At 38.0% G+C, this 21122-nt stretch overlaps 2 protein-coding genes across 3 annotated transcripts in view; both read left to right on the top strand.

Moving 5' to 3' along the window:
* lrrc1 (leucine rich repeat containing 1) overlaps nt 1–14950 on the top strand; it is a 28491-nt gene extending 13541 nt beyond the window's left edge. For both annotated transcript variants that reach the window (XM_044373712.1, XM_044373711.1), the window contains 11 exons: nt 219–308; nt 3190–3246; nt 3419–3482; nt 4306–4380; nt 5854–5998; nt 6206–6324; nt 7084–7167; nt 9929–10044; nt 10593–10765; nt 12151–12290; nt 13508–14950. In XM_044373712.1, the coding sequence (XP_044229647.1) occupies nt 219–308; nt 3190–3246; nt 3419–3482; nt 4306–4380; nt 5854–5998; nt 6206–6324; nt 7084–7167; nt 9929–10044; nt 10593–10765; nt 12151–12290; nt 13508–13666 (1222 nt within the window). In that variant the 3' untranslated portion in view covers nt 13667–14950. The remainder of the gene's footprint in view (nt 1–218; nt 309–3189; nt 3247–3418; nt 3483–4305; nt 4381–5853; nt 5999–6205; nt 6325–7083; nt 7168–9928; nt 10045–10592; nt 10766–12150; nt 12291–13507) is intronic.
* An 88-nt stretch (nt 14951–15038) lies between these two features.
* LOC122997523 (protein scribble homolog) lies at nt 15039–20174 on the top strand. The gene is made up of 7 exons (XM_044373714.1): nt 15039–16399; nt 16645–16884; nt 17084–17173; nt 17428–17505; nt 18531–18806; nt 18957–19055; nt 19241–20174. The coding sequence occupies exons 1-7, from the start codon at nt 16160–16162 to the stop codon at nt 19391–19393; spliced, it is 1176 nt and encodes a 391-aa protein (XP_044229649.1). The 5' UTR covers nt 15039–16159; the 3' UTR covers nt 19394–20174.
* Nucleotides 20175–21122: the final 948 nt, after the last annotated feature.

Raw genomic sequence — 21122 nt, 5'->3', positions numbered from 1 at the left:
GGGGGCAAAGAGCGATTGCTATGAGGCCAGATATGCTACATGGACTCATCAAGTTTATGGCTCAAGTGTTGCCAAACTCTTGCTCAGGATTACTTACAGTTGCACCAGAAACATTGTAATATGGGCATCTAAAAATCTAAAAAATATTGAATGATTATTCTGTGTGTACTCCTTTTGCATTGGCATTTTACATCGTACACTCTCTCTTATTTCTACAGGTTACCTGAAAGCTTTCCAGAGCTGCGGAATTTAACATGCCTTTCCATCAATGATATTTCATTGCAAGTTCTCCCAGATAACATTGGAAAGTAAGTGTACACATTGTTTCATCATATCTGCTCTGACATAATGAGTGCATCTAGTCTTGGCAAGTAAAACATTTCCACAGAACTCTCTAGCAATACCAAAAATGAAAATGTTTATCCGACTCTGAGATGACTAATACCTGGTAGATTGTGTTTAGGGTGTCTGTAACTTGTAGAATTTTACATCTTTTCAAGACTAAAAACGCAGTGTTTTTTTGCATCTTGATGAACCAGAAGGTTGAGGTGCATACAGTCTTTCACATAACGTCCCCCCATCTATCTGAATTCTGTTGTCTTTGTGGTCTTGCTAGGATAATTATTAATTTTACCTGTAAATTAATTGAATTAAATAAAATGTTGTGTTAATGTCAGCTGTTTTAATGCCACCCTCATGTGGCATCTGTTTACAGATATTTAACAGTCTAGTGTGTAAAAAAACAGATATTACTTAAGCAGTTACATTTTTACTTGTGTTTATTCTATGTGAATGACTTCAAACTGGTGGCAAATTGGTCAGGTTGTCCATTGCTGCTGCTTTTATATAATTATTGAACACACTTGAGTCCACCTACAGTACACAGCCAACTAACATATGGTGACACTTTTCCTTTTAGTTTAAAAGATGCTTGTTAAGTTCTTGCATTTTTATTTCTGCCCTTTTACCCATTCTTACTATTTTCTTGTGAAATCTCACTGCAGACAAATGCTGTTTTTTCCCCCTCAAGTTGAAAACATACCAATCATGTTACTCCCCACAGTCAGTGTCCTTTCTTTGGCTGCTTCGTCTTTGTTCATAAAAGGCAAAAAGCTTGTTGTGAGATGGCATATAATCCACAGTCTGCCAACATTATTATTGCTATGAAGTCCCCTTCATTGTTGAGTTCAATTATAACTGGATTTAATAACAGAACTATGTGCTTTTAGGTCAAATTGCCACGAGGGATGTTTTTAGTAGAACTTTGGAATTTAAGGGAAGCTGATTTGAAACTCTTACAAAGTGGATTTAAAGACAAAATATGAGGATAGAATGATTGTAGATGTGCACTTTTTTCAGAAATGTTTGTAATATCCTAATGTTTAAATGGTTTTCTCAGGAGCTCTCATCTGCTACTGCTACATCATCACTTTAAAAAGCACTTTTTAACACATAAAATCATGTTAATGAAATCTGTTGCTAATAACAGAATTAGAAAAATAGATGTCAATATAGAGTGTTTTGTAAAGTTGCTTTTTCTGATGTTGAAACTTCCACTGGTGTTGACGATCCACTAACGATTATTGGTGGTGGTGTTGGGGGCAAATTTTAACTGTTAGATGAAACAACTAAATTAAGCAGACATTTGTCTTGGCTTGTTATGGTGCCATAAAACAAAGATTATTGCTGAATGCCTCACGGATAATGGGTGGTTCGTGAATGAGATCTTGACTCTTAAATTCAAGAAATGGTTCGTTTGGCTCCTTTATTGCTCATAGGTCAGCACTGTAGACTTCGAAATAATACTGCAAGCCTAATGAAAAACTTAAACAAGATTTCACACAAAAGACACTAAAGATTAAAAAGACTTCAAATAAGCTTCCAACTGAAACCAAAAATCAGTTGCTTTAACCTGAATGTAGCATTAGAAATGTTAATATTTTATACTTCTGATCTGTGATCTGCCCTCCTTCAAACCATGAGCCTGTGGTAGTAATGTAGTAATGTTGCAGTGTTTTCATATACAGAATTTATTTTGAAGCCCTCTTTAAAAAAATACTGGCACAAAGTCTCTCGGGGTTACGTCTATGACATATACCATTTCCCACCGACAAAGTCAGCTTAAGGTCAAGAGGTCTCCCCACACCCTTTTCCTCATGGTACGGCATGTGCCCCACATATGTCCCATATCTATCTTGCATAACGCAGTGTGAAAAGGCCTGCTCGCTGTCAGGGAGAAGAAGGTAATGAAAACCATAACACACTTGGAACAACATGGCGTGGCTCGTCAGAAGTGGATAAGATGAATGCTCTGGGGGTTAAATGACATCAGTGGTTTATCTCCTCAGATGGGAGTGTTGGCTGACACAAAAATCGCTTTCACATAAACTTGAGACACTCGGTTTTCATCATTTAGCTGATGGCTAAAATCAGAGTTCAGATTCTATCTGTCTTGTAATCTGTGGCTCGGTGATCTGCTGAAAAAATTCACAACAAAGCAAGATAAAAAAGTAGCAGTTGTATGCCGTGTTGCACAGTTTGTCATTCAAGAGAGGTTTATGAAGATTAAATTAAGAACCAGTTCAAACATGACTACCAGATTCTGTTAAACCTGTGGGCTCAATCTCACAGGGTTACATTTATTTGCTTATATTATGAATGTAAACTGTAAAAACCACTGTAAAAGAATGTCTCAGCTAATTGAATTGTAATCTTTGTTTGGTTGGTACTTAAAACCTGATAATGTTAAAATAATCTGGCATTGTTTAGTCAGTGTTCTTAGCAACAAGACAGACTTTGCACTGTTGTCATAAAATCCTCCATTAATTGGGTACATGTGCAGTACTGTGGCTTACAGTTGACCCTGTACTTTGGTCTTTGACGGCCATTTAGGCATTTTGCTCTTCATTTAAGTATGCAGTGGTTGTTTATGCTGCTGTGATTTTATGGCTGCGATAAGACTGACATACCTCCAAAGTACTTCCTGTTCCCAGATATCTGATTGCAAGGAGGTCTTTTACGACCATTTTTAGCTCTCGTTTAAAAAACCCTTTTTTCCCATGTTTTTGAAACCCTCAGGACATCATGGATAATATTATCTATACTGTGGAAACAGTATAGAGTACGGTTTATGTTTTCACTGCATTTTCAGAAACGTATAATCATCTTCCCTTTCCCTTGTCATTACAGCCTTTCCAATTTGGTATCACTAGAACTCAGAGAAAATCTGCTGACATTCCTACCAGAGTAAGTATCCATATAAATGTTGTTTGATGTTGTGTTTCAAAAGTAAACTTCTATTTCAGAGCAATATTTCAAAGACCAACTTTACCCTGTTAACAGATTAATGAGCAGAAAGTCTCTACTTTTATTTTGACTGTATATTCATTTAATCTTTCCTTGCATTTGTCGTCAACAGCTCACTATCACTGCTTCACAGACTTGAAGAACTCGACCTAGGCAATAATGAGCTATACAGTTTGGTAAGTTTCTCTAGGTGCTGGGAAAGTTGTTTATTCTGCAGAACGCCACATGGGCACTCACAAAATGAGCAGAACCAAACTTTTTTCCCATTTCCTTGTTCTCATCATGCCCAAGTAGATTAGCATCCCTCGAGAACAGCTTTCACCTCTTATCACGCAGATGGGAGGATGACCATCTGCTTTGAGCTTTGGTTTTAAGTTGTAATCTTTTGTGAGCGGTCTAACTCTGAGGGTGAATGATTTACTGACAAATCAGCCAAAGTCAGGCTGCAGTGACATTGCTGTTCATGTGTTGGATTTTGTTCATAATTTATTCCACAGTTGTATGTACAGTTATTTACATTGTTGAATATCGTCTGATTTTTTTCTTCTCTCTGTTTTGATAATCAATATTAAGTACAGTTAAAAAATGATACTGTTTTCCAGGCTGTTGCAACAGCTCTGTTACATTTAATACATTTAATGAGCAATCTTAAATATATAGAATCGCTCTACAAGTTGTGTTGTTTGATATATCATTGTTAAATTTAAGTTTGGCTCATTACAAGTAGCTGTGATGTTAAAAAGCAGTGGAATAGTTACAGTATGCTCCTGAGTGAAGCAGTGTAGCCTAAAATATTTGGAGGAATAGACCAGGTGTATGATAGAACATTGCTTTAAAGTGACTGTCAGTGCTTATGTCTTGCTGTGTGATCATTATGAATTTGAAAAAAAAAAAATCTAACTAAGTCATTTACTTATATGTTTCTGCGTTGTTGTCTCTTTTGCTCCTACTTTCTTCGTTCTTTCTCTTCCAATTCCTACATTTCTTCCTCCCACCCAGCCGGAGACAATAGGCTGTCTTGTCAGTTTAAAGGACTTGTGGCTGGATGGAAACCAGTTGGCTGAAATACCTGCAGTAAGCTTATCATGCCATTTATTTCTTGTATTTGACATTCTGTTATTGTCTCTCTATTAATAATAACACCACTGTTTCATGTAGTTATTTTAATGCACTAGTGCATATATGGCTTTGAACAAAATGAGTGTTAAAATATAATCAGTAAAATAAAATGTTGTATATTCTTACTGAAGTGATTAATTCATATACTTCACATACTGTATGACATCTCTCTGATATGTTGTCTCCAAACAGAAAACATTATACAAACCCTGCAAGGCAAGAATAGCTTTAACAGCCCTTAATTAACTCTAACAAAATCTACACAAGACCAGACATACCCTGTTTTTCATAGCACTCTCTCTTCACAAGCTTCTCACAGTGATTTTTAGGAGTCATGTTAATTATGTGGCCTACAAATTGTATACATGCTTTTCTCTTAAAGAGGACCTATTATGCTCATTTCAGCTCTAAATTTGTATTTTTGGACTCCAGTAGAGTAGCTCGGCATGATTCACAGTTCAAAAAACTCCTTATTTATCTTATACTGGCCCTTTATGCAGCCCTTCAATATACACAGTTTCTTTTACACTCCGTTTTAGCTCCTGTCTCTTTAAGGCCCCCCTCCCGATGAGCCAACTCTGTTCTGATTGGTCAGCTTTAGGTATCAGAGTTGTGTAACTTTACCATCAATGCAAACCAAAAATTTCCTGCTTTAATGCTTCAAATTAAAAGCTTATCAATGACTAACTAACGGGAGACTTTTATTATTAAGAATTTAGAGGAAGTAAAAACATGTTCCTCACTGCCTTAGCGGAGCTTCGTTAGTGGCACTAAAAACTGATCATGGAGCTATTTGTTCAGCGGCTCAGTTAGAAATAATGCAGGAAGGACTAGTACAAGCAGAAACAGCCACAGTTAGATGTTTAATGAAGAGCTGCAGACAACCAGCACACCTCCAACAGGTAAACTACTTATTTTACTTTGCTGTGCTGTGTAATGGAGTCGTAGCTTGGTGTAACTACTCCTGTAGTGGAGCAGTGAACTCATGCACGTAGCAGATGTCCGTATAAAGAAATCCATCACAAACTGACATCAGCTCAGGCCGAAAGACCAAAAAAAACCATTGGAAACCGAGCGTTCAGAGCAGTCTGAAGCAGCTGCTTTTTGCACACAGGGATTACTACTACATACGTTTACCTCGTTATTTGACACGTCGGCCACTTTTAACATAAATATCCGACATTGTGACCCTATATTTATATATGTCTGAAAAAAAATAAAAAGCATAATATGTCCCCTTTAATATAGTGCAGTTATTCATTTGAATATTAATTTATAAAGGAAAGTAAGAAATTAATTGGAGCCAGAAATGTCTTGTTTAATGGCTGACACTTACACACCTCATCACTGCTTTAAGGAGATGTACATAACATTGTATTTTAAAAGTTACATGTTTGCTCACCACAATTCTCTGCTTTATAACTTCAGGAAATGGGCAGTATGAAAAGCCTATTGTGTCTGGATGTATCAGAAAACAAACTGGAGCGGCTTCCAGGGGAGTTAGGAGGCCTGGTGTCGCTCACTGACCTGCTGGTGTCTCAGAACTTCATTGATGCTCTACCAGAAAGCATCGGTAAACACATGATTCCTCCTAGTTCTTCAGTAGCAGGATTATGCTATCTTATTAACCTCTTTAACTCATGGAACATACGCAGCAGTGGCTAGCCAGTGTGCCAGTTTACATTTTCCATGATATCACAGTAACAGCTTCATCAGCCAGTGAATCGATTTCTAAACAAGGTTCATTATGATTAATATATATTTTGTTCTCTTTCTGCAGGAAAACTACGTAAGCTATCTATATTGAAAGCTGATCAGAATCGGCTCACTTATCTTCCAGAGAGCATTGGGAACTGTGAAAGTCTTACTGAACTTGTGCTCACAGAGAACCAGATACAGGTATGTTTGTAACTGGATTACTGTCTAGTTTAATGAAAACATTACATGACATTAGAGTTTGGCCTTAACTGGCTCATAGAGACAAACCGGAAAAAGAACTGTTTCCAAGACCAGTGTGTGGTATTGTAAAGTACATATAATAAATTCAACAACATTGCAAAAAAAAAGTTTACTAAAATATCTGTAGAATTCATTTAGATTTTCACTCACAGTCCATATGAGAGAAGCAGATCATTACAAGTTGATTAAGACTTTAGCCCTTTTAAGCTCACACCATCCACATGATATCAAATTATTATTGATCTGGAAATCAGTCTGTGCCTCTTAACAAGCTGCATCACCAACACACCCATGATTAAGAATGCATTATTGTAAAAATAATTAAAACATGAACCTAAAAAAGACACAGTAAGCAGCCCTGTATGCAATTCTGTGCTTTTGAATTGATTGAAAACATTAGCTCTGAGCTGTGTGCTCTGTTTTGTTTGTTAATAAATGAACAGACTGAGAGAGCAACACCCTCTCCTCTGTATCTCTGTCAGAGACTACAGTTGACTACAGTATACTTGGGAAATATGCAGGATTTTGTTGTCTTTATTGTCTTCATTTTATAGATGAATCAACCAATCTGTTCAATAAGTTGTAAACACCAGTTAAGGAAAAGTTAAGGAAAGACTATTCTGTAAGACAATTTCTGTAAAAAATAGGCAACTCTGTAATGTTTTTTAATAGTTGTTTTTGATTTATTTATTTTTACAGAGTATGCCAAGAAGTATTGGGAAATTGAAGCGACTTTCCAACTTCAACTGTGACAGAAACCAGCTAACATCATTACCTAAGGAGGTACGCTTTTCAACTACCATCGTTACACTATCTGTGTTGATCATTGCAACATCATTACATTATATGTGTTGATCATTACAACATCATTACACAATATGTGTTGGAACGCTCTCAAAGTGAAAAGTTGTAAGTGCATATAGGTGTATTTTTACTAGAATAATGTAAGAAGTAAGAACAAGTCCAGTACAGGCTGAATGTAACTTTTGAAGAATGCGTAAATTAATTGTTTATTTTCCTTAAAAGACTTCTTAACCTCAAGCCTCTTAATTGTCTGTAGAATCAAAAGGCTTTTCATATTAATAATCACTAACAGATATGTGAAAGATTTCAGTAACAATCAGATTTATAGTTGAAATATTCAGCATCAAAATTCAGATATTAGTCAGCCCACATTGCTGTCTCATAGGAGCTCTCTCCATTCCTCACCAAAGCAACCCAGAAGACAAAAGAGACATGATGACATGCAGAGCATTATACACTTGGTTTTCCTTCCAGTGTTCAACAGAAAATATGCTTCAGTAAACTGAACATGTACATTTTGCAGGTTTAAAAGATATAGAAATGTCAAAAAAACACAAATTCACAAAATGGGAGCTGAAACAGTCATTGCCTGTAGGTGGCATCTGTCATAATTGTAGAAGTTATTACTTTCTTTGCCTGTAGATGGCGTACATCAACATGCTCGTCTTCAGGTCTCGACTGCTGCTGTTACTTTTCTTACCAACAGGTGGCGTATGTTGAACTTCGGTTCAGTAACATTAAAATGATTACAAACTTGAATTTTTCTGCTATAAAATAAAACTTGAGTTCATTGATGATTGACGTTAATGCAGTTGTTTTGAGTGAGTTTAAGGTTTTGTTCTGTCTAAAGTTAATTCATGTTTGGCTCAACAATGCTCCTCTTATTTCACTTTTACTGTTCAGTCCTCTGGTTTGTTCAGCTCCATTGTGTTTGTGTGTGACAGCACTTTGCTAACCTCTTGTCTGTTTAAGTAAAGGCATGCTTGGTTTTAAGTGTAATCTAAAAGGCTTCTTTAGACGCTCTACAATGCCCCTGTGTCTTAATGATGCAAAGACTGCACTGTTTGCAGAAAAATACCAGTTCAGCACACTTTGTCTAGACAATGAATCCGTGGTGTCACTGTTTTCTCAAGCCAGCATTGCATGACATCTCTAACAATCACAGTGTAACCCTGCCCCAAGTATTGATTTGTGCTTTGCTGAGCTACTTGACCGTAAGCCCAGTTTTATAGATTCTATTGCTCATAACACTTTTTCCCTGGCAGAGTTTTGACTGAGCTTTCATGGAAGCAGTGATAAATCATTTATCAGAATTGTTGTGGAAAATGATGATTTGAGGCCTTTTGAGACTCTATTCTGCCTTGTGGATGAAAGTTGCACTTATCATATTTACTATCGATGCGCCCAGGCTACGCACCCTATTTTTTCCCTGATAATGTTACATTTTGAACATCAAATCTGTGTTGAAATCATACAAATAAACAGAAAAAATTGTCAAAAACAATTTTCTTACCGTCTGCGCATATAGTATCTCTCCAGCACCAAATGGGAAGCAGCAAACCAGGTAGTTAGTGAGGTAACGGCCGAAAAAACTCTTCAAATACCGTCACACAGACACACAATATACGGTGATTTAACAGTGTTATGAGTCGAAGTTTAATTCTGCGTGTATCAAATCCACCGACCAGCACTTCCTTTAGTGAAAAATCTTGATTTTTGAAACAGTTCGTCACTCATTCCCACAGTCGTCTCCCACTAAAATAGCACAGCTAACCAATGGAGGCTGGGAGTGAGTTGAGGCAACAAAACCCAAAATGTTAAGTTTGTACAGAAATACAGTTTATCTTTATGGATTATATTGATGCTGAATTAACAAGAAGACTGTTGCCATATGACGCATTTTATCTTGAGTTTCTAGAGTTATGTGTTTTTGGGGACACGTAAGGAACCGTTAATGTCATATTTCTTAAAGGGAGTTTTGTGTAATATCTTCCCTGGGGAGCACAGGGAGCTTCAGTTTAATTCAATCTGCTAATATGTATATTTTTCAATGTTTGGTCACCACTACAGAAACACCAGGTAACTGCTAAAGTATGATAAGGTTGTCTGATGTTGACTGCTGTTAGTTTTGGGTTTGATTAACGGTTTAATAATGTGTGTTTGTATTGATTACTGATGGTGGCTGATCAGGCTAATTGTCAGCTAATCGTACTCAGTTTCTAACAGCAGTGTGCAGTAAATGGTTGCCCTTTTTGTGCATCAACTACTTTCCTAATTAAACATGATGTGCTTGTGGGTGTTATTAATGAGTCTTGATGAAACTTGAAAGCTCAACATTCTTGTTGCCCTTTTTTTTAACAGTATCCTGCTCAGGTTTGAGCAGATTAATAGATTACATCTGCAGTTCAGCTGGGCCATCACGTCTCTGCTTTGTCCTAATTGCTCCTAATTTTAGGTTCTCTCTGCCACATCACATTGACATCTAACTGGTCTAACACTGAGATCACAAATCCTGGGACTAAGTGCCCAAATGCTGTTGCGTTTGGCAACGCAACAGATTTACTGTTTTTTTTCTTTTCTGGCATTGTTAAAGTCTTATTTATACACACACGCATATATAATGCATTATTCCCAGTCTACAATCTAGGAAGTCTCTGCCTACAGTGTGTTTATATGCTTCACAGTACGCCTATATTTGCTGACATGTATGTCTAATCATGTTGTCTCTTCTGTCATCCAGATCGGCGGCTGCAGTGGTCTTAATGTCTTCTGTGTACGAGAGAACAGACTGACAAGGATACCGTCAGAGCTGTCACAAGCCACAGAGCTGCATGTGTTTGACGTTTCTGGAAATAGGTATGTTCAATAACACATTCACATCTTCTTTTCACTCATCTCTTGGTTGAAGTCATCTGCTCAAGTAATTTTAAGACTTCAAATAGTAATGATAAATGAAATATGACCTAAAAGTTATTATTATACTTTATAGATACTTGATGCTAGTTGCTTGTTTTCTACTTTCTGATCCTAAAGATCATAAAGATGATTATCTTGATATTTTGACCATATTAGTCACCGTTAGCTGGAGGTTGTTTTGGCTTTGTTTCTCTGACTGTACCTGTTTTTGGTCTGGGCTTTGTCTTCAGAGAAAGCTGCAGCGATATCTGCTACTTGAGTCACACTCAAACATGTTCACCTCTGTGTCTGGAGAATGTTGCTCCTCCTCCACATTGTCAAAACAACTGCCAAGTTCGTCATCCTAACCTGACACAGGCACTAACCCTAAATAACACAAGAGTGTGTATGTTTTGAAAATAAGATACCTGCAGGTATCTTGTGGTTTCTTTAAATCCTGTGTGATATGAGCCAGTTGTGCAGCAGTTTATTTTCTTGTTTGGTTTCAGGCTCATCAACTTACCGTTGTCACTGACCACACTACGACTGAAGGCCTTATGGTTGTCAGAAAACCAGTCACAGCCCCTCCTCACCTTTCAGACCGATGAGGATCCCGACTCAGGCGAGAAGGTGCTCACCTGCGTGCTGCTGCCTCAACAGCCATGTGAATCTAACAATAAAGGTAACATTTTTATCAAGTTGTCATGCTATTTTGTTATGCCAAGTTTTGCATGTCTACTACATATATATATATATATATATATATATATATGTATGTGTGTGTGTGTATATATTGTATGTATGTATATATGTATATATATATGTATGTATGTATGTATGCATGTGTGTATATATATATACATATACATATATGTGTGTGTGTATATATATATATATATATATATATATATATATATATATATATATATATATATATATATATATATATATATATATATATATATATATATATATATATATGTTTTTATATATATATATATATATATATATATATATATATATATATATATATATATATATATATATGTTTATTTATATATATATATGTTTATTTATATGTTTATTTATATGTTTATTTATTTGTATTCATGTACTTTAGATCAGCGTCTCCATGCTCCTAACGTGTAGGGTTCATTCCAGAGTGACTCGACTCGGTGCCAAGGCTGTGACATTTGAGTAATATTCCTCATCAGATCTCGCATCGTATTTAGTGCCCTGCGGTTTTCATGACATTATCACATGACCTGCTCGGGGAAGCACAGCGTGTTCTGCGCCCTCTGATCCTTCCCTGCAGTATCTGTCGATTATAAGGTCCTGTAAGGGATCACAGCGCCTATAACAGATCAGGGCCTCTGCTGTCCCTTGAGGCCCTCCTTGGTTATGTTTTTCAGAAATGCAGTGGATTGGACAGCTAAAGAGGCTTAGCAGCAGCTGGCCTCCTGCCATTAAAAGCTCACCCACTGGGTATAGAGATGCGGCTGAGGGCTGGCTCTATCACTGCTCGATACAACAGTTTGTTGTAATTTTTTTTTCTTTGCTGTCACCCACAGCCTTGCGCCTCAGTCTGTGGAGTATTTGTGATTCACTGCAACATGCTTGCTCCTTCTTTGTCACTGTATTTTGCATTTAAAACGGTGCTCATTTATACCTCAGAAAGAAACGGCACATTTATTCATTCATTTTTGTGGCGCTCCCTCTTTCTCTCTGTTGTGGAAGAGATGCAGATATAAGACTGGTGGAGGTCAGACGAGAGAGGCTGAAGCTGAGGTTGGGGGCAGGGAAGATTGTGTTGCTGTAAGCCTGTGACTAAGCTGGGATTTGAAACTGTGATCTGACAGTTTCAGGCTCTCTCTTATGAGCACTACATTATGTGACGGCTTTCATTTCTTGAGTTGGCAGATTGCAGAAAAGCAGTCATAACAACCATATTGATTTTAATCTGCTGAAATATTCACTTCAGCTTGAACTCTAATTCTATCTGAGCAGTTTTATGTGCATGTGAATCTCAGTGATGCATATTATGTTGTCTTTTTCACAAAAAAACAGGCTCTGATAATCTTGCCCGCTGTGGAGCCCTGGAGAGCCTGGTGAATGACATGGCAGACGACACGTGGGACAACAAAGCCATGAACAGGATCAGTGCAATTCACTTCCTGGATGATGATGATGAGGAGGATGATGACAAGGTGAGACCAACAAGCTCGAGGGCATAATATGGCATATGGTGATAGAAAATCAAAAATGAAAAGTAACCAATGTTTTACATTTTTCTTGCCCAAACCAAAAATGAATTGATTACACTAACAAGCCTGATATATCTTATCCCTCTGTGTCAAAGACCCCCATTGTTGCCCAAAAACTATTAAAACACATCATGAGCCACACTGTTCCTTCATCATGATGAACATGAGCACTGTGGTTTGTAATTTGAATCAATCCTATATACACTGTAAACTGAAAACTATAATTCCCAGCTGTTTTAGGAAACACTGTAAGAAAATGAAACTATATATTTGTTTCTCGTTTTTAAACATTTACAAGCTGGGGAAGTCTGAAATTATGGATTTATTTTGGTCTTTTCATGGGATTTGTCGACAATAACAAAAATACAGACTAATGCCATTGTTAGAGCCATATATACACACATATACAACAGATACATACTGTATTTGTAAATAATTTGTATTTTGCTGTATTTAATTTGCTCATGATAAGATCATCTGTAGTTTCCTTGCAGTGCACTCGAGTAGGACCAATAATGACTGCAGTCACCCTGGCTTGTGATTTATTAAAATGTTTAACAAGCCGCCTGTGCTTGTTAGTTAACTCAGTTGAAGCCCTGGAGCCTGGAGAGCACACTAGTATTTGACCGTACTTAACGTGCTGCTTATTGTGCTTTTTGTAGAATGTTTTTATGTGTTTTTGCTACCATGTTTCATTTTTATATTAGGAGAAAAGAGTTTTTCAGTAAACGGTTTGAACGAAGAACATCGATACAGAGTTTTATTGAAGCCATTATAGATAAAACTGAAAATCGGTTCTGTTTTTCAACTAAACTGCCACTTTTATATTAACAGTCGATCACATGACTACTTGCATGTGAATGGAGTCAGTCTAGTGATAAACCTTCAGACCCAGATGATCACCCGGCTCTGCAGTTTCCCTCAGCACCACAGATGTATTTTCTAGTTGACATTGTGGGTGTATGTGATGTGCTATTGTGTTTTCTGCTTTGTACTGTTTGTTATTGTGCTGTTTTATTTGTAAGGGACTGCAGATGAAATTAGCTTTAAAGCTAACTCTGGTGCAGTACATCAAATGTTAACATTTATGTTTAAAACTGTACATTGTCCCAATGTAAATACAAAAAACAAACTAACGTGAATCCGTTTCTGTCGCACAGGGAACACTACTTCGACGGGCCACGCCTCACCCAGGCGAGCTGAAAACGATGAAGAAAGCAGCTGAGAACCTCCGCAACGACCTGAACGCTGCCAAAGGCCTGGACTCCAACAAAAACGAGGTCAATAACGCTGCAGACAGAGTGACCACGTCTGTGTGACCTTTTTACCTCAGAAATGTTTCTTACCTCCTGTGTCTCGCCATGTCGTCCTGCACAACCCCGCAGCCCTTTTTTTTTCTTTTACCTACAAACCCTCGGTGTGGCCTGCCCCTCCTCTGATTAAACCCTGGGACGCCTGTAACCTTACTGTGTAAAACGTTTGTGAGTCGGTCTACCAGGGCTGCTGTGCCTTCCTGTTTTTAATTCATGTCCACAGCAATAATCTGCACAGAGATGCTCCTTTTTAAAAGATATTTTAAAGATTTATTACTTTTTTAAATGCCTCTTTTAAAAAAACATACATTAGATAGTTGCACTATTATAAGTCTTTATAATATGGTCAAACCTTCTTAAATGTATTATATATATATATATATTTGTTCGATATCTATTTTTAAAACACTGGGTGAATATTTCTTTCTACGTTTTGGGCAAACATAAAAGCAGGAGTTTTTGGACCTACTGATTAAGGATTATTGTATAGTCTCTTGTGAATATTGATACTTTTATACTTTTTTGGCAGCTCAGATGTAAATAAAAATGTATAGCAAATTTCTTAATCAGTTGCAGATTTTTAAGCTTTTCTTTTTTCTTTTTTTGAACTTGGTACCTTTTTTTAAAATCAAAGCAATGAACAAAACACAGTCACTAATGTCTTATTCAATTCATATGCTTATCATTGGGTGAGTTGGATGGCCTTGAATCCTTATTTTCTGTAAAACATCTTGGCAAACTTTAGACTTACTTTTGATAATAAATAGATTTGATCAACGAATTAAGTTTGGATTTTAAGTACTGCACATCAAACATTTAATTACCCATCTGCAATATAAATATGCAGAAATAACAATGCTGTCTTATTTATATGTGCTGTGCTTCACTGCTTTGTAATGTTTTTCAAATAGATGCCAAAAACAGCTGTATTTTTCCCTTTAACAAAGAGTACTGTACAGAATAATCATCGGACGTTTGGTGAGAATGAGGTTCGTACCACAAGGATGGCATCCTTTCAAAAAGGCAGTTGTTAGAAGTTCTACTTTAATGCACTTCTCAGCGTTTTCTCAAATCGTATTCTTTTATATGGTACATAATAAATTGTATTATTTTGTTTTTAAATTGATTTAAAAGAAGCAGACCAGAGAAAGAAACTGGTTCAAGTGTTTGGTTTTATGTTTTTAATTATTTTCTGATCAAACTGCACAAAACTGATCTCAAATAGGCAAATGGGCCTTGAGATTTGAATGAGTTTTAACCACTGATCAATAAAATGAGTGCAACACTAAACATGTTTGTTATTCCTTTAACTTTACCAGTCGCCCTCTTGAGTTTAGACAGCGTATCAATATCACAAGAGTTGAGTTGAACTTAATATGTAGCTGCTCTCACTTTTGAATGACAAATTAAAAAAAAACAAGATAGATTTTATTTGGACTTTCACTCATAACTCCAAAAATAGTTCATTTACAATTAAGTTTCGACTAAAACTGTCATTCTTTGAGGCGATAAAACAGATGTGTCACTTCCTGACCCCTCCATCGCTTGTTTTGTCTGTCCAGCAGTGCATGATGTTTCTGTAAAGCTCTGCCAGCATGTGCCATATTTGACTTGTCTGTCCTGCACGTGCTGCATGTTGTACTGACGCTGGCATGCTTTCAGTATATTAGGAGAATGAATGTACAGTATATATTACTTTGTCCTCATCACATTCAAAACACAAACTAGATGTACAAATATAAGGGAAAACATGGCAAGTGCACCTTTTAATTTGGATCTTTTTGTACGGTTTTTGATTAGTTATTTCATCCTTGGTGTTGAAATAAAACAACTTCAAATACTTTCCAGTGAATTATTAGCTAGGTCAAAAAGAAAGCTGATAATACACTGGAGAGTATGGGCTAGTCCAGCATTTTAAGAGTCAGTTATGGCAGTCAGGTATTTTTAGGAGCTGTTTTACGGGTGTTCAGTTTCAGGTGACTGACCTGTAAACCTACTTACTGATATTCTTAACAAATGCAGTGGTGATTTAGGTTTAGGAAGCATGTCACCATCCTTCTCTCTCTTTTTCTGCCTCTTTTTTCAAGATGCATCAGAAGGCAAAACTCGGATAAGACAGAGAAAGAGACACAAGATGCAAAGAAATTAACCTTCACTGTGACACTACCAGCTTCTATCTTGGCTGCTGTTTAAGTTTTCCAAACAAAAAGGGCTGTTTTGGTGCCACCTGGTGCACAAAATAAGCATGCATTATGAATAGTTGAACAGGATTTTATCAGTGTGTCTTCAACTGTCAGCTGATCTATTAGTCAGCATGAGATTCCTCACAGGATCAGCTTTGAGAAAACATGTTGCTCCTACTTAATGTTTTTGCTTTGACAGCTGATGAATTCACACTTGCATCCAAAATGAGGGACATTGAATTATTCCGAAATGTAGTTTCACATTCAGCCCCACTGATCCATCACTGTCACCAGTTATTTCCTTCAGGATATTACAATGAAATTAACTTTTCAGCAACTGGTGGTGTCTTCTGACTATGTCCAGGAGTGTAGAAATCCTCATACTAACCCGTCCCCCAGGACCGGTTGCCAAAACTGGGCCATCCCAGGCTTCAGCTGGGTGGCAAACAAAGAGTGTCTGCAGGGGGCACCTCGACTGTTCTCAGCCAGCGACGGTGTGTGTGGTCACTGCTCCAGCGCAGAGAAGGACGCAGAGGAAATTGAGCAGCCTGAGGAGGTCTGTTTCCAGTTTTGGTATCAGTTCATCTTGATATGGGGATTTTTACTAGCCTCCTTCTCTGCAGATAAGCATCAAGTGTTGTCCAGCTGTAGGTTTCCACTTTGTGATTGTACATCATGTGCTTGCTGTTTTGATGTCACTTGACAGTCTCTACTCTGCTAATATCTTGTGAGTGAGCTCAAAGTGAAATATTGAGCCCCATTGATGACAGTAAAAGCATTGAATTGATTTCTAATCACCAGGACGGTGCAGGCCAGCAGTCAGAGAGCGATGCCTTGCCACGTCGGTTTCGCCATCAGAGAGGTGAAACTCGAGAGGGCAGGAAATTTCAGCAACACAGAGCTCTTAATGCGGGTTCCAGTCTCCATGGAGACCCTGTCCACAATATAAAGGTCTCCTCCATCACAGGGCATCTGAAGCCTTCTTTGCTCACAGAGAAGACCCCTCCTCAGGAATCATTCATCTCCCAAGTGCCATTAAGAGTAACTGCACGCTCTCTTTCTTTTAATGAAAAATAATGTCTGTGGGGTTGCACTAGGCACTGCAGGAAAGCATATTGATGGTGGCAAATAATTGCTAATTTACTTTTTGTTTGTTAGCTCTAGGCTGACTTGCACCACTCAGACCTCAATTGCATATAAATCCTACACTTTTATTTGTCATTAAACAATTTCCTCTTAGTTACAGATCAAAGTGTCTGGCCAGAGGGGTAGTTTGGGGATCAGCATCGCCGGTGGGAAGGGCTCTCTGCCTTACAAAGACCATGATGAGGTAAGTACTGGTTCGCACCAGTACAAGAACCAGAACTGTTCAGTCTCATATTCACTCTCATATTTGCTCATTTAGCTGTCTGAATGAAGATGATGAGCCACATTAGCAGCCTAAAGTGACTGATGGCTACCTTGATTTTCCCCATACTCCTACTTACCCATCCACATTCAACCTGAACAAATTTACCTATGAGAAAGAGAGAGCACCTTTTTATTACATTTTTTATTCAGGCTAATATGTTTATTTCCTTTCAGGGCATTTTTATTTCCAGAGTAACTAAAGGGGGGCCTTCAGAAAAGGCAGGAGTCCATGTTGGAGACAGATTGCTGGAGGTAGGAGGGGAATCATTTATATATTTTTCATTTGAGAACGGGCTCACAATTTTTCAAGTGGGTCTTAAAACAACTGTCAGGTGCCAAAAAGGAACAGGTTTTGCTTGCTGTAATCATTCCTCCTGTTCATACTGACCATTAAATGATCTCTTCTAAATGTGCTTACACTGTACATGATGGTGGCCAAAATCCACAGTCCTCGTTTTGAGCGAAAATGTGTCTAAAGTTTTTCTGAAGATAATGAGGATTCATCAGTCTGAGTTAATCAAATAAAGTGGATATCTTCCACAGTTACAGACTTTTTTAGTCAAGGTTAGGCAAGGCAAGTTTATTTGTACAGCACATTTCAACAACAAGGCAATTCAAAGTGCTTTACATAGAGCATAAAAGGCATCAAGACAGTGCCAAATTCCCACTTTGTGTCTCAATAGTGTTTTCCTATTCAACTGCAGTGGAAGTATAGTAACAAAAAGAGGGAATATGGCACAACATTGAAAGATATTGAATTGATTTGACTAATTATGGCAAGAAAAAAAATATGTCAATGTTTATTTGGGCACCTGACTATTGTTTTATGGCAGACTTGAAAAATTGTGAACCCGTCCTTTAAGTGATGATTCAATTGTTAAATATACAATGCAGTGTGGGAGATATTGTTGGCCCAATGTAAATGACATACACGTACTTTATATTGGCTGCAGTTAAAACACAAGTAGTCTTTGTTGATGTTCCTCTAGTGACCAACAGAGGGCATCATAAGACAAGCAGAGGACACTCAGCTGCAACTTCCTTCACTGATGAAACCAACATGAGACTGAAATTGCTTCACTCACAGACAGACAACATAAACAGAAATTGAAAATTAATCTTTAAACTATATAGCAGATTAGAAATCCTTATCCATGCCTGTAGTGGGAATAGATGTGCTATTTTCAGAGAACCTATGTTGTGCATTCACCCCCCCCCCGACTCCTGCTCCTACTTTCATCGGCCCTAAAAGTGTAATGTCACCATGGTCCATCCAGGTCAACGGCCTCAACATGCAGGGGGTGACCCACCTCGAGGCGGTCAGCGCCCTCAGGAATGCTGGGAGCTGCATCAAGATGAAAGTCCTCAGGGAGAGGTTGCTTTCCAGAGAGGTCAGTGTTCCCAACGAACCTCAGGATCCTTCAGACATAACGAGCCGACAGCCGTGCAGCCAGGACGGCAGAGGCCAGAGGAGCAAACAGCTGAAGACGGAGAGCGCAGAAGACTGTTTGTCCAAGAAGATTGAGGCAGTTGTCTGCAACGGCAATGGCATTGTGGGTGGTTTACTGAAATCACAGCAAAAACAGAATACACTTTCAAATCTCACCATTGTTACACCTTCAAAACAACTACTTTCAGTAATTCTTATACACGTTCTTGTCTCCCTCCGTCTTGTGTCTTGTATCTTTTTATGTGTGTTTCAGTCTGATTTGGAGAGTGACCTGAATCGGACCTTGTCTGAGCTGGAAGTGGAGGCCTTGACGAAAAATGACTCACTTCAAGTGGGCAAACATACAATGACAGTAAGCAGATTTCTCATCCCTTAGAAATCACCTCATTTTAAGCTTTTCCTGAACTAAAAAATCCTGGAAAAATGAACATATGACAGTTATATGACAGTCTTTCTTAGTGGACACATCATATCACACGAGCACCTGCTTATTTTTCCCTCCCAAACCTGTTTCCTTCTCTGGCAATAACCTGACAGATCCCGCGGATCATCCTCACTCATCCTTCTACCTCAGATGAAGATGTGGAGCTCTTGACACAGAGCCCCAGCAGAGAACTGCTACATGAATTTGACATTCCTGACAGACACGCACACTCTGACTGTTTCGACAGTGCTTTCTATCCACCTTGAACACAGCCAAGAACCTCGCACATGACGGACACCGACTGTTATTACCCAGCTCTTGGTTTTTTTTAGGCACTGAAGCATTTTCAGTGACGTTACTGTAAAGGTTTAGTGTAAAACAAAGCATTGGAATGTGTTTTTTTTACTGTCACTGCAAAGCTTTTTTTTGTCTGTCAGATTGAATTGCTGCTAATAGTATCTGGTGATATTAAAGTCATTTGCAAGGATGGACACCTTTAATAATTCAGACTTTATTTTTATTACTAAAAACACAAAGTTTTGCCTGTGCAGCTACAAGTGCTAAGCAAGAACAGACTGTTCTCTAATGTCACATATACAGTCAATTAAACAATGAACGCTGCTGGCTACCTCTACTTCACACCACTGTGCTGTATGTTAAGGATGTCCTGGTAAATAGTGTCTCCGCCTGTGACAATGTGAAGCCCTTAAACTTTTTATAGTCTGTACCGAGATAAAATGCCACATGGCGGCACACAGTGCTCAGCGGGGAGTCTGAGTCGTGCAGAGTCCTGAGACAGATTGCACTCTGCTTCACATCTCTGCACACCTTCTTTACGAGCTAAATTAAGATGTGTGAGATTATGCAGAAATGTTTCTGTAAAGGAAAAAAGACCAGACATCACACTGGAGGAACGTATAACCTCGCTTCCAGAGCTAGAATGTATAATTGTAGATGTCAATACCTGCCTTGTGTTATTCCACAAATTCTCACAGTAAAGGCTCGTTGTTCAGTGTTCACTTTTTCAATAAAGTATTGTTCCAAGAATCTTTTCCTTTCTGTTTTTTTGAGCTGAACAAAAGATAAATGCATAATGATGTCAAAGCCCTGGAAAAGATACTAACCTCCATCGATTTTCGTCAACAAATCCCCCGTATGTTTGCTCCTGGCCTCATAAAAACTAACAGGACTACTTTTTTATCAGTGACAACTGTCTGCTGGGTGATAATCTTCCGGGGGCACATCTTCTTGGATAGCACATCCAGTGTGTGAGATTCAATTCAGAGTCAATTACTGGCAGGTCAGGCTCATATTGTGAGTCTTCGTCTATCTTGAGGCATTCATGTAAAGTCAGTGGGGGATCTGAGCAGGATTTGGATGACTAAATAATAAAACTGGGACTTTGGGAACATATGGTTATGTAACCAGACTGTATGTTTAGCAAATGTGACAAATAATGTTTTTATTTATGTTTTAATGTTTTACATTTATCATCTCCACCAGACACAAGAAATTTAAAATTTAAATTTTTAAATTGAGAAGTTTTTATTTATTGTCCTGTTAATTGTTTCCTTATTAAGGTTATATAATTAGGCGATCCCAGGACGCTCGGTTACAATACCATTACATTATTCTATGCATCTTAAAGAAAACTGAGACTACACATTAAAAAAACGGTGCTGAATAGCACTAAAAGTGGTTCTTTGGCTCATAATCATAGGGGAACCGTTTTTGGTGCTATATAGCTCCTATCTTGAAATGGGTCAATTTAGTCAGATTCTGTATCGGCCGAAAAATGAGTAACACGAGCAAGGGCCGGGGGTTACCTGAAAAATGGTGAAAATGAAGAGAGTGTCGGATCTTCCCAAAAAAACTGGTAAAATGAATACGAGGTGGGTGTTCATGGAGAAACGGATAAAATTAGTAAGAATGAGTGTCGGCCGAAAAATGGGTAAAACGAGCAATGGCCTGGGGTTACCTGAAAAACGGCCGAAG

This window comes from Thunnus albacares, chromosome 14, assembly GCF_914725855.1.
Source record: "Thunnus albacares chromosome 14, fThuAlb1.1, whole genome shotgun sequence".
NCBI classification, from domain to species: Eukaryota; Metazoa; Chordata; class Actinopteri; order Scombriformes; family Scombridae; genus Thunnus; species Thunnus albacares.
This window is presented reverse-complemented; position numbering and strand designations above follow the sequence as displayed.

Bases quoted from the DNA above. Each gene is read 5' to 3' on its own strand.
- LOC122997523 (XM_044373714.1), top strand. From the start codon at position 16,160: ATGAAATTAACTTTTCAGCAACTGGTGGTGTCTTCTGACTATGTCCAG. The intron at 17,174-17,427 runs GTAAGTACTGGT...ATTTCCTTTCAG, and splicing joins CTTACAAAGACCATGATGAG to GGCATTTTTATTTCCAGAGT. The intron at 18,807-18,956 runs GTGGGTGGTTTA...TGTGTGTTTCAG, and splicing joins TCTGCAACGGCAATGGCATT to TCTGATTTGGAGAGTGACCT.